Source organism: Sebastes fasciatus, chromosome 20 (assembly GCF_043250625.1).
Source record: "Sebastes fasciatus isolate fSebFas1 chromosome 20, fSebFas1.pri, whole genome shotgun sequence".
Classification (NCBI taxonomy): Eukaryota; Metazoa; Chordata; class Actinopteri; order Perciformes; family Sebastidae; genus Sebastes; species Sebastes fasciatus.
In genome coordinates this window covers 6972501-6989467 of record NC_133814.1, presented here as the reverse complement: position 1 = coordinate 6989467, position 16967 = coordinate 6972501, and the positions used below count along the sequence as shown (strand labels likewise).

At 43.5% G+C, this 16967-nt stretch overlaps 1 protein-coding gene across 1 annotated transcript in view; it reads right to left on the bottom strand.

The window, feature by feature from the left end:
- Nucleotides 1–16733: 16733 nt before the first annotated feature.
- The window catches only part of foxj1b (forkhead box J1b), a 2866-nt gene continuing 2632 nt past the window's right edge, over nt 16734–16967 (bottom strand). Inside the window, exon 3 of the mRNA XM_074620304.1 lies at nt 16734–16967. This exon is cut by the window's right edge and continues 723 nt beyond it. Coding sequence (XP_074476405.1) covers nt 16815–16967 — 153 coding nt within the window. The 3' untranslated portion in view covers nt 16734–16814.

Below are 16967 nucleotides of genomic sequence, written 5' to 3'. Positions count from 1 at the left end.
AGCACATGATGTGCTAACAGACTGATGTGCCAAGCACATATCCGCACAGAGTCACACACGGTACACAAATACACACGGCTCATATGAGCCCGATACCTTACCTGTCAGAGGCAGGTGTGGTCTCGGAGGACCCAATCAGTTTTAATTAACCCCTTGTGGTGGATGGGGGAGGGGTGTGGGAGAGAGACAGGAGAGCAGAGAGTAGAGAACAAGAAATTTCTGCTTGTCATTGCAGGAGACATGGGAGAGAGATGGGAATTAACAGAGAAACAAAGCCAAAAAAAACAAAAAAACAGCAGCCACCTCTCTCTGAAATGCCATTCATCAGATGTTTACAGAAATTTAGGAATTTACCGTAAAGGGTTCTTCTTGGGCTAAATGATATCAATGAGGAACAGACCAGATTTGTACAAAAAAAAAGATTTATGTGCTTGGTTGGATGCACGATTACCAACTTGGAGTCGGATTCAAACTGGAAACCGATTATCGGAACACATCCCTAGCACTTGGCCAAATGTCTGTTGTGTAAAAAATTTGCGATGTCAAAGTTAACGCAAATTCGTAAAGAACTTTAAACCTTTCACAGTGTGTTTTCAGTTCATGAAAGTTAATTGCAACATTTTGGCTTCCAAAAAATGCCTAATTCAGAGTTCGGTTGTACTTAGCTCCACCCTCTTGTGTCACTTCTGGTGGCAAAAAAAACAAGATGGCGACGACCAAAATGCCGAACTCGAGGCTTCAAAACCGCAGTCCACAAACCAGTGGGTGACGTCACGGTGGCTACGTCCACTTCTTATATACAGTCTATGCTTTTAGCTAACTATTTCACTCCTTTATTGATTCATTTTAAGCAGTTATTTAAAAGAGTTTATCCATAACTTTAAGTCGAACTATTTCAGTCATTTATTCATTACTTTTAGCTGTGTTTTCAGTTCATGAACGTTGATTGTAAAAATGTACCTAAAAATTGGTCGTACTTAGATTTCACTTCTGGTTCCAAAAAAACAAGATGGCGACAACCAAAGTTCCGAACTTGAGGCTTCAAAATTGTAGTTCACAAACTGATATGTGACATCACGATGACTACATCTACTTCTTACTGTATATACAGTCTATGACTCAAATCAAAGAGCCCTTACAAATAAACCCCCTTTGACTGCAGTTTGGGCTCAGTAGTCTCAGAGTTTCTCTCCTTGTACCTTCATGGAACAATAAAGGAAACACCTGAATAGATAAGTGGAAGAACACAACAAATGCAGAAGCACAAGGGGTCATTGAATGGTTGGATAACAATGATGTGAAACATTTGCTACTGCATTCACAAATCTTCAACGTAGTTAAACTAAAGGAGATTTTGGAGGAGTGTGTTAGTGCTCTCCACCACCATCGACCCAACACCTCACTCGGACACTTTACATCGGTTTCCTTTAATCCAGTGGTCTCAAACTCAATTTACCTGGGGGCCGCTGGAGGCAGAGTCCGGGTGAGGCTGGGCCGCATCAGGTATTCCACAAAAAAAGCTTTGTTAAAAAAAAACAATCTTCTCAAACGTCATTATTAACAGTTCTTTAACTTGAATGGGTTCTTCTGAACATGAACGGTTCTTCTGAACATGAACTGTCCTGAACATTAATGGAACATTGAAGAACATGAACGGTTCTTCTGAACATGGCCTCTATTGCGTCTCCCACTTTTCCTGAAATTGTCTGTGCTCGTCACCAACCTTTCTCTTCACTGCAGGCTTTGAAAAAGACATGATTGGGGCTGTGTGACAAGATATATATTCATTCCACTTGGTGTCACTCCGCAATAAAGTTGTGCCTGCTGTGTTTGTGTTGCTCTGCAATTACACCACCAAACCGCTAGTTGGCGGCGGCGTCTCTATGAGTTTCCTTCTTCTTCTTGTACTACAAACAGAAACTGAGCGGAGTTGGAGCTAATAACTGTTGAACCACAGAACTTTTACTGACATTACTGCAACGCCGAAAAGAGAAAATATATCTGAGTGGATTTGTGTGAACAAACATTGAAAAGATGGAGGCAGAGAGAAGTAGAACTTTCTGTGGTTGTCCGGGGTCCTGGCCGCTCAGCATCGCTGAGAGACTGGACCAATCACAGCTGTTGCGGTCTGCGTCGCCGCGACGTGTAGTTACATTTCTGGAGAGGTGCACGTCAGGCTACGGCGTCGATTCAACGCAGAAGTATAAATCAAGCTTTAATCAAGCTTATGCGATGTTACACGGGCGCCGCCACAGTTGTTGTGAAATGTTTCTCTGCTTGCATCAAGCCCGGCCGATTGCCCGTCCCCGGGAGCCAGATACCCCACTGTGATGGGTAGGTTCGTTCAGCTCGGGCTCGCGCAACAAAGGGACCTTCCACGGCAAACTGCCATTCACATAAAACTCGTGGGCCGAGGGCGCCTGGTTAGCTCAGTTGGTAGAGCGGGCGCCCATGTAACGAGACTTGGTCCTGACCGCGGCGGCCCGGGTTCGAATCCGGCCTGTGGCCCTTTCCGCATCCACTCTCTCTCCCCCCTTTCCAAGACTCTATCCACTGTCCTGTCAATAAAAATGAAAAAATGCCCCCAAAAAAAAACTTTATAAAAAAAAAAAAAAAAAAAAATTTGCGGGCCGCACTAACATTAAACTTTCATATCAAGGTGGGGGCCACAAAATATCGCCTTGCGGGCCGCAATTGGCCCGCGGGCCGCGAGTTTGAGACCCCTGCTTTAATCTGTCACCCCGCGTGCATCGTTCCCTGATGAATGAAGAGAACACAAAGGCATAGGGAGTCCGACATTGACACAATGACAGCCGTTGTTTGTCTATTTCACGCGCCTTTCAAAGACACGCACCCTCGCCAACACATTGACCTGCCATCCATTATTGAAGGAGGTGGTTAGTGCAACTAAGGCCATGTAGATAGGGTGTCGCTCCGCAGTCACCCTTATGTAATCAGAGGTGATTTCCTGAGAAGGCCGGCATGAGGTCATGGCTAGTAAACAGACATTGTTTAAGGAACTGTTTACAGTGAAGGCTGTGACCCTCACGTGTCGGTCCACATGTTTTGGAGATGAACATTTGTTTTTTATTGTTGTCAGGATATTGATTTGTCAAGCTTACATGTATAGTATGTGCTTAGATGCATGTTTCTGCTCCTCACTTCACTGCACAGATAAAGGAAGGAGGCAAGGTTGAGGGCAATCTTGAGGAAAAGCTGGATTTGAAATGTACTTAAGCGCATGTATCCTATATGTGTCTTTGTGTTTTTTTTTCCGAGAACCCCCGCATGCGTCCGTGAAAGTGTATGTGTGCTGTGTACAGCTCCCCTGGTGAGCCAAATGCTCCACCGCTTCACAAAGCAAATCGCAGCTAATCAAATAAGAGCCCTCAGCAGCGCACAGACATAGGGTAAAGAATGGAGGAACTGTGTGTGTGTGTGTGTGTGTGTGTGTGTGTGTGTGTGTGTGTGTGTGTGTGTGTGTGTGTGTGTGTGTGTGTGTGTGTGTGTGTGTGTGTGTGTGTGCGTGCGTGCGTGTGTGTCTGGAGGAGGGGGTGGTGGAGGCAGTCTAGTGGCTTGAAGAGGTCCTGGATAGTAGGCGGGGGTGGAAGGCGACACACACACACCTGCACAACCTTGACACACAAAGACACACAAGCGTGGATGGACGAACACTCCTGTATCACACACGCAGACCGACTTACAGCAGATACATAAATGAAGCATTCAAGTGCAAACGCATATCTAGCATCTTTTGTTCGTCTTTTCTCTGTTTCTGGGGGGGGGGGGGTACTTCTCCAGTTGCCAGGGGATACGTGGGAAAGATTGTGTGAGTAGTTCATTTCATTTGAAAAAAAAAATGAAAAAACGTGATTTGATTGAAGAATATAGATCCACATATTTGTTTGTGTGTAGGAAAAAAAATAAGCAGATTACAAATTGGTATGATGCTGATCTTCGGTAAATACACTGTCTCAATAGCCACTATAGGTGAACAGCTGACTGCACAGTACATACCTTCCACCATACCGAGTCAGCTGTAACACCTTAAAGGTCACATATTATACTCCATTTAAACTAGTTATTATAGGTCTCAGACACCTCCAAACCATGTCTCTGAAGTTTTTTTTTCAAAAAAACAATCAGATCATGCATTCCAGCATGTCTCTATAACCTCTGTTTCAGCCCATTTCCAAAAGTGCTGATTTCTGTGTCTGTAGCCTCTGTCTCCTCCCACTCTGCTCTGATTGGTCAGCGTTTTCTGTCAATCAAACGTCCTCAACAACACAGCGTCACCCTCCCCGCCTCCCTCGCGGCCTGAGAGCAGGGAGAGAGAGGAGTGGAGAGAGAGGAGCTAGAATAGAGCTTATAAACCACTTTAAAGTTTATAAACCAGAAACTTCACCCAGCGCACGTTACCGGAGGAATCTGATCAGAAATCGGCGACACATGATGAACATCTGCGGTCCAGATTCCAGGTTTTCCTGACGGTTTCTCTCAGGTAAATAATGCTATTTATATCTCTGTTAGTTAGCTCAGTGTTTACCTCATGCATCAACTCTGTAAACCGTAAACATACACTCTGTTTTACGTCTGTCTTTACAGATCCATCTGTGAGAAATGACCGACAGAATCATCCCAGAGGAGAGCAGACAGCTGAGAGCAGATGGCTCTGTTTACATGGAGATACAGAGCTAACCCGGTAGCATGTAGCTACATGCTAACGGGTTAGCTCTGTTTACATGGAGATACAGAGCTAACCCGTTAGCATGTAGCTACATGCTAACGGGTTAGCTCTGTTTACATGGAGATACAGAGCTAACCCGTTAGCATGTAGCTACATGCTAACGGGTTAGCTACATGCTACCGCTATGACACGGTGTGTAAACACAGCGACCATCAGGGTGGAAAATAGAAGATGTGAAACAGTAGTCAGTTCATTATTTCTGCTAAAAGATAAATGTATGGAAGATCAGAGTAATGGTATATTATTTACAGTAGTAGCTGTCTCTGTGTTACCATGACTACAGACCACCGGAGCTTAGCTTACCATAGTTTACCAGAGCTGAAGACTTTCTCCTGTACCATGTTAACATAACTAACTAACAGGTGAGATGATTACAAATGCTGTGAATAATTAATATTGTCATCTGTCTACTCAAATAAAGTTTGACTGTGAAACAGAAATGTGTTGTGTTGCTTACAGTCACTATTTACTACCTGTACTCTTCTACATGCATGACATCAAATATATATAATATATAAATATCATCTGTTTAAACAGTGTAATTACATAAAGCCTTTGTGAAAGAACATGTTATATTTAGATGATGGGAGTACATGAAGCCTGTTCTGCTGGTTCTTGCAGACTAACTGTAGGAGCTACTTTGCTCAAGTTCGGTTGAGGAGGAGAGACAGTGACGCGCTGTGGGGCGGGGTCAGCTACTGAAGGTTCTCTCTGGTTCGACCAGGAAACCCTCACGTGACTTGCATTCTCTAATGACGTCAGAATACAAGGAAAAAAGCGAATTTTTTTTCTGCACCCATTTCCGGACAAACGGAGGAGGAGAAAAAGAGAGAGGATGGTCTTTTATGATACTATGGTGGCCTGTAGACACACTGGGGACAGATATTGATGTTTAAAAGACATGGAAAAGTGCATTTTGCATAATAGGTGACCTTTAAAGTCACATGTTGCCTCTGAGATTATGTGAAAACTAGTTAGCGAGCGAGAATTGAAATAGTTAGCTTAAAAGTTATGGATGAACATGACTGCTTCAAATTAATGGATAATTGGTAGAAAATATTTGCTAAAAGCAAGGAACAGTTGTTAAATAGTTAGCTAAAAGTAATGAATAAATGATTGAAATAGTTAACTAAAATTAATGGATAAAGAGTTAAATAACTGCTTAAAATGAATCGATAAAGGAGTGAAATAGTTTGCTAAAAGCAAAGACTGTTTATAAGAAGTGGACGTAGTCACATCATCCATTGGTTTGTGTACTGCAGTTTTGAAGCCTCGAGTTCGACATTTTGGCCGTCGCCATCTTGGTTTTTGGCAACCAGAAGTGACACCAGAGGGTGGAGCTAAGTGCAACCGAACGCTGAATAAGACATTTTTAGGTGGCCAAAATGTTACAATTAACTTTCATGAACTGAAAACACACTGTGAAAGGGTTAAAGTTGTAAGACGAAAACACAGACAACTCACAGACCTGACAACTCCGTAGTAGCGACCTGTCAACCACAAGGTAGCCACGCCCTAAAGCATCCCCTGCTTTATGGTCTATTTGACTCTAAATGGGACCATAATTTACTAAATGAACATCATGCGGTATTGAAGAAGACTTGAAACTAGAGATTGAGACCATAATCTCATGTTTACAATGTTTATTGAGGTAATAAATCAAGTGAGAAGTAGGCTCATTTTCTCATAGACTTCTATACAATCAGACTTCTTTGTGCAACCAGAAGAGTCGCCCCCTGCTGGCTATTAGAAAGAATGCAAGTTTAAGGCACTTACGGATTCGTTTCACTTCTCAGAACCAGAGCCACCTGGCTAAAAGTAACAGATAAATTGTTGAAACTGATCTAAACACTGACCATATAATAGTATGAAAACATTATTGTAACAATATCCACTCTTGCGTAGTGTTAACATCCACTATAATCATTTCCATCAATTGTAATGAACACATTTGGATCATGACGGGTGGTGTCAATGAATGGGCGCTGGACTTCATCTGATAGGAATGTAGACAAAAAGAGAAGTTCCATTGATCTACACGACCAACAAGTCAGACAGGACAGCACTAACATTCAGCTGCCTCTGGACAAAAAGTTGCACATCGTAACTCGAACCTGGCGAGATTCTTTGTGACCATGAGTTCTGGAGCTCAACGGCAATCAAACCAGGAGGTTTTTTTTCTGGCTGGGAATCAGGCAGAGCAGCAGGCCAGATTGAGGAGGTTGGTCCAGACTTGTTTTCTGCTCTGCTCCTTGGCACCGAGACTGACGCTGTGTGAGTGGCAGAGCTCCAGCGCTGTCCTGGCTCGCTCTCCACGCTCTCGTCCATGCTCACCCTCCTGACACGCTGCCCTCTGGCTAGCCCTCTATGTGTGGGCATGAGTGTGTGCGATGCGGTGCGAGGGTTCGTGCAGTTGTAGCTGTGTGGCTGCATGGCTCAAGTCTGTGTGCGTAATTGTCTCTGTGCTATGTGTGTTTTGTGTGGCAGCTGTGTGCCCTCCTCCCGTCTAACTGTGGGACAATCAGCCGCTCCCTGCGACCACAGAGACCGAAGGCACGGGGCAAGAATGCCTTTCAGTGACCAAGTGGTGGATGCCAGGAGGCACACATACGCACACACAAGCCAACAGAACACACATAAATGCTGATACACACGGGTTGCTTTTTTTTATTTATCCATACAATTTATTTTTTTCAGGCAAATGTTACGGGGATTGCACATTCTTAAAGCTAGAGGTGGTAATCGTCTTCAAAAACAATTTTTTTTCACTTCTTTTTATTTCCTTTCAACAGGTACAGTCATACAGCACAATCACATGTTTTGACATAACACAACAGGGTCATAAGTGTCGAGTTAGGAGACAGTCCGTGAGCGTCGGCATCCCCACAACGTCCACACAGTGTTCCATTAAGTAGCAATGAGTAATATTATATATGCTGATACACACAGGTTGCATGGACTCCACTAGACCTCTGAAGGTCTGCTGTGGTATCTGGCACCAAGCCGTCAGTAGCAGATCCTTTAAGTCCTGTAAGTTGCGAGGTGGGGCCTCCGTGCATCGGACTTGTTTTTCCAGCACATCCTACAGATGCTCGACTGGATTGAGATCTGGAGAATTTGGAGGCCGAGTCAACACCTCCAACTCGTTGCCATCCACATGATGTAAAAGAAAACGTGATTCATCAGACCAGGCCACCTTCTTCCATTGCTCTGTGATCCAGTTCTGATGCTCACGTGCCCATTGTAGGCGCTTTTGGCGGTGGACACGGGTCAGCATGGGTCACTCTGACTGGTCTGGGGCTACGCAGCCCCATACGCAACAAACTACGATGCACTGTGTGTTCTGACACCTTTCTATCAGAACCAGCATTAACTTTTTCAGCAATCTACAGTAGCTCTCCTATTGGATCAGACAACACTGTCCAGCCTTCGCTCCCCACGTACATCAATGAGCCTCAGGTCTGACCCTGTTGCCGGTTCACAGGGTTTCCTTCCTTGGACCACTTCTGGTAGGTACTGACCACTGCAGACCGGGAACATCCCACAAGAGCTGCAGTTGTGGAGATTCTTTGACCCAGTCGTCTAGCCATCACGATTTGGCCCTTGTCAAAGTCGCTCACATCCTTACTCTGGCCCATTTTTTCTGCTTCCAACAGAAAGTTCAAAGTTCAGAATGTTCACTTGCTGTCTAATATATCCCCCCACTGCCAGGTGCCATTGTAACGAGATAGTAAATGTTATTCACTTCACTTCTCAGTGGTCTTAATGTTATGGCTGATCAGTGTATATATACATTATATATAGCTCAGTAGGATTCGAAGACATGCAGTATGAAGCAATATGATATATTAAAAGCAAAACGGCATAAAACATCATAAATATTATGATGAAATGAAAATTTAAATTACACGTGATGTGATTTCAAATGATACAAAACAATTGGCACGCACTGGTGTAAGATTATATGCATTGTACTGAAATCACAATACCGTATAATAAAGTCAGACACCTGCATAAGAGCTAATGGGAAACAATAGGACATGTGACACCCGTCACCAACACAAAGCAGCATTACGCAGGAGTGGCCAACGTTGACAGTCAAATGATCCCCATGATTGACTCACTGACGGAGTAATGCCATCGGAGAAGATGTGCAGTGTGCTCTGCGGTGGACACTGAGTGTGTTTTCCACGAGGTTGACCTCACTGCAGTTCCTTATCTCAAATAGCAGTCTACTCTGCGGGGTACAAGAGAAATGTAAAGGTCACGCCTCTCTTAGGAAAGGCACTCTGGGTACTTAGGAGCATAACGGATGTAATGGAAATATTGTATGATGTTTTTGACCTCTGAAGCAACTGCCTAGTCCTCGTACTTGTCAACCTTGACACCTCAAAAATGTGGAGGATCTCAAAACCAAAGCGGGTGGGTCTGGGGGTCCTCCCCCATAAAAATTTGAGTTTCAGAGACTTTGTTTCCTGCATTCTGGTGACTTTAAAAGAATGAAAATAACAAAATAATAAGTTCACTGCAACAGTATTTTTTGTTAAGTAGGCCCACTTTTAATTTTACTTTTAATTCTCAGGAAAGAAAACTGTACTAGAATGGCACTCGGGAGAGCGCAGACCTCCGCCAAGGTGCGTGACTTTAAAAACAGATCAAAGCTCACAGCTGGCGGTACCGTGAGGTGGTCGGCCTATTATTAACACGGTGTGTTTCCGTGTAACGTATCGGCGGATGCCTCTCTCATTCAGCCGCCTTGTTATGTCTGTAAAATGTTACACTACGTTGTCTCTCATCCCGTCTAGCAGCTCCTGCTGCACCTCGATGTCTCGCCACACATCCACACACCTATCTCTCTGCTCTCAGAAGGAGGCGGGGTCACGCGCCATCAGTTACACTGCGCATGTGTTATACCCTGTGGTCTTAATGCTCAGAAAAAAAAGTCCTGAATCCGGATCATGATCCGGATCGCCACCAAAATCTAATGGATTGTTCATTGCGCTACACTCCACCCCTCCAAATCTCATTCAAATCCATTGCAAACTTTTGGACTAATCCTACTAACAGAAGGACAGACAGACAGACAGACCAACGCCGGTGAAAACCTCCTTCCAAGGAGGTAATTATTGGCCCCTCTGGCATGAACTTGTGTGAATCTCTGGTATAAACTAATATTCATCAGTTTTCATTAATTTGTTGTCCCTGCTTGAGTATTTCTCTCTCCTTCTCTCACTCCCTGAAGGCCATTTCAGACACTACGTGACATCAACACGCTCTGAAACCTGTTATTTCCAACGGCTTTCGCCACGGCGCGACGGCTTTGCTGTGATGTTGTGATGTGTGGCGAGCGCAGCTCAAACCGCACCGCCGTGTCGCGATCAGCTCTCCTCCGCCGGGATAAGACATTGGGTGTAGCCGTCCTATTGCCATCCGAGGGTGGAAACAGTAGGGCTTATGGCTTATACACGCTGTACAGTGTCAGGAACAGTTTGAGATAATGAAAAAGGGAAGAAGAAAAAAAAGGTGTGAAAATTTGCCGTAAATCAGGAGAAATGTGGGAGAATTGTGACCCCGGGAGGAAACCGAGTGGGCAATGAAAAACGGGTTGGCAAGTATGCTAATCCTGAGTGTACGTATGTGTAGTATGTTCCACAAGTCACAGAATCATTACAGAAACAGGGCGAGAAGAAAACCGCTACAAAAAGAGAATATGACGCAAAAGCCTGAACACTCCAATATTGGCCTTAAATGACGTGTATATATACGTATTCATAATTGCCATCTGTTTGTGTGCAATTGTGCTTGCACTCATTTGCACACCTGCATTTGTCTGCACTACATGCCCCGAATAAATAAAATTAGCACATCAAAACAAAATCTAGAGGGTTTCTGTGTGGGTTCATGTGGCGTTGGCAAATTGGCGATCCAGTCTTCATTAGTCATCGCCACACTCAGAAGGATAAAGGCTCTCCTGGACAAAAAAACTCCACCGATGAGGCTTTTGTGGAAGGATAATGCCGGGAAACATTCAGTTCTCCGAGTAATGATCTGCTCTTATTGTATGTAAACATGACCGTGTGCACACTTTGACCAATTATGCAAGTAGGTAAAATCCTAATCTCCGAAAACGAAAGGAACCCCCCTCCTCCTCCTCCTCCTCGCCATACTACACCTCCTCAGTCCTTTTATTCTAATTTACCATCCGCAATTCCTTTCAAAATGGAACAGGCAATCTAAATGGAAGCCTCATTAGCATTTCATACATAAACAACAGCCTGTTGGAAAGACTATTTAGGTGTATTTCCTGCCTACGGTAGGTCCCTCCTCTTGTGTGGCGCCGGTCTGGAGAGGCATTAACGGACGGTCGGACCACTGAATATCATCCCGCTCTTTTTTTTTTCCCTTATCAATATGTGATGAGGCCTTTGGAAACAAGAGATGGACGACAATTTCCCGCTAGTTCAGAGAGGCGAAGGTTACTCCTGCTGAAGGTCCTTTCCTGACTTGCTTCGAATCGTGAGGAAATTGCATTTATCTGTGCGATCTCGCTATTTGTACGTGTAATCACTCACTCTCAGGGGTTCCTCTGGGGCTATAAAACAGGCTTAGGGCGTTCACCCGCTGCCACTTCTCGCTTTGTGCCACAATGAAGGATCTAATTAGTGAGGGACCCCCATCATGTGTCTTCTATTCGCCGTGGCTATCCCCAATAAATGGGAAGTTGAACCTTCTGTCTATGTCGCGCCGGGAGGGGCGCTTCTTTAGCAAAGCTGGTTGACCCCGCTCATGCTGGACTCTAATCAGGAGCGGTCCAGAGGGTGCCATGATGGCAATAAAACACCGAATACACCCTCTCCTTGTCTCTTGCCCTCCTCCCGAGCTCGCACACATGATGCAGAGCCCCCCCAAGAGGGGCACCGAGGAGGAGGTTATAAACCATTATAAGCCAGGTTCGCCTACAGTGACAGCCCAGCTTGTTCCTCCTTCTTTGAGCAGGTCCGCGTGCTGGGCAGTCCCAGCCTCTCATCCTGCCGCGCTGAATAGAACCACGGGGCTCTGGCTCCACAGAGATAGTGTTATCTGGGCCGCCACGGGGCTCCGATCGCAGCCGTGTACACACATACTCGGCGGGCAGCGCACACATCAGCAGACAAAGAGGCCTGCGGACCAACACAAACACTACGGGCATATAATGTGACCGCACACGGTCGCGGACAAACAGAGACAAATGTGGAAGTTCACACACGTGTTCGGCTACAAAGGATGCCTCTTTAGCTTTCAACTTGACCGCGATGGTGACACTGATGTTCCAACTTTCCTCCTCTGCAAACAGAAGTCACCTCTAGGCCTATAACTGGTATAAAATGACCTGCAGATTTCACAGGATCAGCCTCTCCATCAGCTGGAGTGATTTTTCTCCACGCACGGCGGCCAGTCAGGTCACACGCCTCGGGGCCTCGAATCAGGCTGCGGCCCCCGCTGTTTTTAGGAATCTGAGTTATTCCACCCATTCCTGGAGATCTCCACACATGACCTGTCGCCGCTGGGAGCCGCGAGCCAAAGGGACAGGGATAAGCCGCATTTCTCCCCTTTTTTTCCTCTCAACAATTTCAATTAAAAAGAGATTTGAGGTGGAAAAGCACGTTTTCATACGGAGCATGCGAGCGAAATCCTGGAAAAGGGTGAGAAGAGGTGTGGTGGTGGTGGAGTTTTTTTGAGGGCATTTTCACAGCTATGATGAGCTATGATGTCTTTTGATAGATACAGGGTCAACATGTGGAGGGAGAGAAAGAGTTGTTTGTCCTCTCATTAAACTGACACTTGATCCTGAAGCACACAATCAAAACTTTTTAGCAGCTATAGAAGAATGTGAACTCACTCGGACTAAGTGATTGTTGAGTGAACTTATGGTCCTTCGTGACGTCCACAGTTTGGGCATCCTGCCTGAGGACAATCTTTCATATCTCTGAATGCACTTTTAACACTTGGCCTTTGTGCTCTTTGGCTTTTATTCACTATATGCTTCTGATCTGATATGTATTTATTTATTTATTCTATTCCTTTATCCTTAAAACCTTTTTACTTTTATATCCATGTTTTCGTGTTTCTTCATGTTATATTTAGCTATGCCAGCAGTGTGGTCCTATATGGATGGCAATAGGGATGCTAATTTTGAAAAATGATCTTAACCGATAACCGACCCTCGTTAACCGATTATTAACCGACAAGATTTGTGCCTTGCATGTAGCAGTGTATGAGCACAACAGACAACGGAGTCCCCTGTTCACCCGTACGGGAGCGTTAACTTGGCAGGCAGCCACTTTCCCAGTAAAAGTCTCCACCGCACATTTAGTTTAGTTTAGCAGGTTGTCCGCTGTGTGTCTGCCAAACAGTGTGTGTGTTTGTGCTACGTTAGCAGCTGCTAGCATTGCCGGTGGCTCCGTGCCTGCTGTAGCCACACACATACGCTCTGTCAGTGCGGCGTAACTTCAGTGAATTTGGGTTTTGTCGGTGGCGTTATAGCTGTGAACGCAGCTGTAGCAGACAGTGTGTGTACAGTTTATTTGTTGGTGAATAAATGCTACGAGGCTACAACTCCTCCGCTCAAGCGAGCTGTAGACGGGAGCCAACTTCCTGTATCTGTAACGCCGCTTAAAGGTCCCATATCGTGCTCATTTTCAGGTTCATACTTGTATTTTATGTTTCTACTAGAACATGTTTACATGCTGTAATGTTAAAAACAAAATGTATTTTCCTCATACTGTTTGCCTGAATATATCTGTATTTACCCTCTGTCTGAAACGCTCCGTTTTAGTGCATTTCAACAGGATTATAACAGAATTGCGTCGCTAGGCAACAGCTTAGGTCCATGTTTACTTCCTGTCAGCTGATGTCATTCACATCCACTGCAACAGGAAATAAAGTGGTACACATTTAGAATTTGTATGTTTAAAACCGTGTAAAGGTCTAAATATTGTATATTTGTGACATCACAAATGGACAGAAATCTTAACGGCTTGTTTCAAACGCACAATTTCTGAATACGGGCTGTGTGTGCTTCTCCGTATATTGAGTGTTTTGATAGTTAAACAGTATTTTTATAGCACTTAAAACCTGCTTTATAATGTAAAAGACATGAAAATCTCACTTTTTACAATATGGGACCTTTAAGGTGGGCTCTTAAGGTGGACCAGCTTATCTCCTGACGAGTTTTTCCTCAGCTTTTTTATTAATTATTAAGATTTCTTTTAACATTTCCTTTTTTATTCTGAATAATAGTGGAATGTTAGTGGCCATGTAAACATAGTTACTGTGAGCATGTTAGCATTGATGTTAGCATTTAGCATCACAGAACATGCTGTGGCTCTTTGTCTTGCTCACGTTTTTGAAGCCCTCTGCAGCAAGTTATTGAAAGTGAGAAAATGCTCCTTTATCCCTTTTCTGTAATGAGTATTGTTGTCTCAAAGACCATCATAGTTTAATACACACTCTTAACAATCAAAACTCATTCTAAAGGTACAGTTTGTTGTCTCATGTATCGGCTGTTCTATCTACCCCCTCTTTATATTTTAAACACCAAGCAAGTCCAGACCTGTCTGTGCTGATGAATGATAAACTCTGACGGACCTTTTATCTCTTGATTGCACACACACACTCAAACAATAATCCTCCTGACTACAGCTTTACTGCACTCCATCACGCGTGGGTGTTTTAATCTCTGATATTTCGCAATGACAACTGAATGACACTTTTTTTTTTTGTTATTGTTCTTTCTTTAATTGACACCATTTATTGCATCAAGGCATGATTGCATTTTTTTTTTTTAAACAGCTTAAAAAAGTACAAATGAAAATAACACGGCGGGATTAAAGAGCTCGTATCAAACTTGATCAATATGATACAATAAGAAAAATCTGGCCTTTTTAAGAGTCGAGTTTGTGTATCCGCTCATCATTTGTCCCCTCAAACCAACAGAGTTATTATTATATTCTCTAACACATTTTTTGAAATTCGGATATGTGAAAACAAATCATACAAATAAAAAAAAAAAAAGGACGTACACCAAAGTAATCAGTAAGGACAAATCCATCACCCAGTGACAGAAAAAAACTTCTTTTCTTATTAATCAACACAAAAACACCAACAAACTGCATATTCCTTATCAACAAATTTGGCGAAATATTATCAACAAATGCCCAGTTTTGTATATATTTGAAAAAGAAAAAAACAGTATATTTAAGCAAAAAAAAAAACTTGCCCAGTCGACTTATTGCAGTGTTGAGCTCATTGTTCAAAAACAAACTGATATGGACAATTACAGCATATGCATCACTTTCATTATGGTCAGTAAACTTTTAGAAAATATCATTTTTAATACGATAAAAAATCAAACTAAACATCCTGGAGATAAAAAGCTGTCTTGCTTTCCTAAAACTGCTGCCTATCAAAGTGCATAATGTTCGATTTTTCATGAATTTTCAGGTCTGCTCCTCTCATAACTGTCGACAAAATGGCAAATATTCCTGCCTAGCTTCATGCTATATACTTTAGTGAATATATATATTAAATTGACTATATAACAAAGTCATAAATGACTTGATTTCTAATCTCAGACTATGAATTTTAAAGTCTCCATCCTGCTCTGATGAATGGCTGATTTCGCTGCATGTTAGTACAAAAAAACATTTAATGCTAATGTAGCAAAATAGAGTCCAGCATGTCTTTCAGTCCCGTAGTGACGGTGCTTGTTTGCGGAGTGCTTCGAAGGAGGGTGATTGGGGGGTTTTCTTCACTTTCTGTCGTCAATTCATCAAAGCGACAAATAGCTGCAGTTTAGCACTCATTTTGAACTCACTCTGCCTGACATCTGAGCTGTAACAGTTCCAGAAAATCCAACTTAAACGATAACGTCTTTCCCGTTTTCTGCAAGCAGTCTCGTCATTTTTTTCTTCCTTCTGAAGAAAAACATTCGCTGCCATTCATTCACTCAGAGTGCGATAATCCTCCACATGAAACTTTAATTTGGTTTATAAACGTTTTATCTTGTCGTATTGTAACTTCACTGTGCCTGATATTTCGGTGTTGTGTCGTGTTACGCATCACCTGACACCCTTTAGAAAGAAATGGGAGTCTGTGCCGGGAGATAATCCCCAATCATGTCGCCCAACAATCTTTAAATGTCTTTTGTTAAGGGAATCTTTTTTAACCGGGTTCATAGTTCAAGATAGGTTTGATTATCATGTTTGTATCGTAACAAAAGGACAATGTAAATGCTACAAAAAATAAATTACAGATGCAGCAGAATGATTGGAGGGAATGCAGAAGTAGCTAGTTCTAACCAGTGTTATTGGACCAGTAATCGGACATGTTCAGGTCGTAGGGAGGCGAAGTCCCGCCCCTTCTGTTGGACCACAATGGGACCTTATTTCAGAAAAAAATGTTTTTTTGATCCTGTTTAAATTGCGCCATGAATCACACACATATATTTGTAAAATTTAAAAGACCACTTTGCAAGAAAGTCACAGTTTGTCGTAAAACAGTTGAAGTATCAGACTGTGGAAATACGTAATTAGAAAGACGACACACCCAAAAGTCGCGTTAAGTGACGTCTCTCTCTCTGAAGTGCGCGTCTGGTGTTCACACCAGCAACGAGTCTCACTCTTTCTTTCGCTTCCCGGCTGATAAAAAAGACCGTGAGTCGCTGATAAAACACATCAGGTTAAGATAGCGTTTCATTTGAGCGTGGAACATAGCTAAGTTAGCTAGCTAGCTAGTGTTAGTGACGTATATTGTGCAAGACGAGAGATGTAGTTCACTGAGCGGTTTCACACAAAACTAAATGATGATTACGACAGACTGCGACTTTCTTGACTTGCAAAATTATGTTTTAAATTGACAAACATCATGTGTGTGATTCATGGCGCAATTCAAACGGGAAATATTTGTCTCTCGCCTTTGACTTCCGTACATGTTTTTTTCATCCCATGGGGGTCCACCAGATGGTTCAGGACTTCATCTCTCTATTGGGTGTAGATAATTAGGAGTCAATGAGGTTTAGGGTCAAAGGTCACAGATAGGCCTCCACTCGCTCCCACGGCTGCATCTCTGTGAAGAAGCCCTCGCACAGGCCGAAGCCCTGATCCAGAGTCAGAGGAATGGCCTGCGCCTCTTCTTTGATCTCCTCCCAGGGCTGCAGCACCGCCTCCTCGGGCTGCTCCGG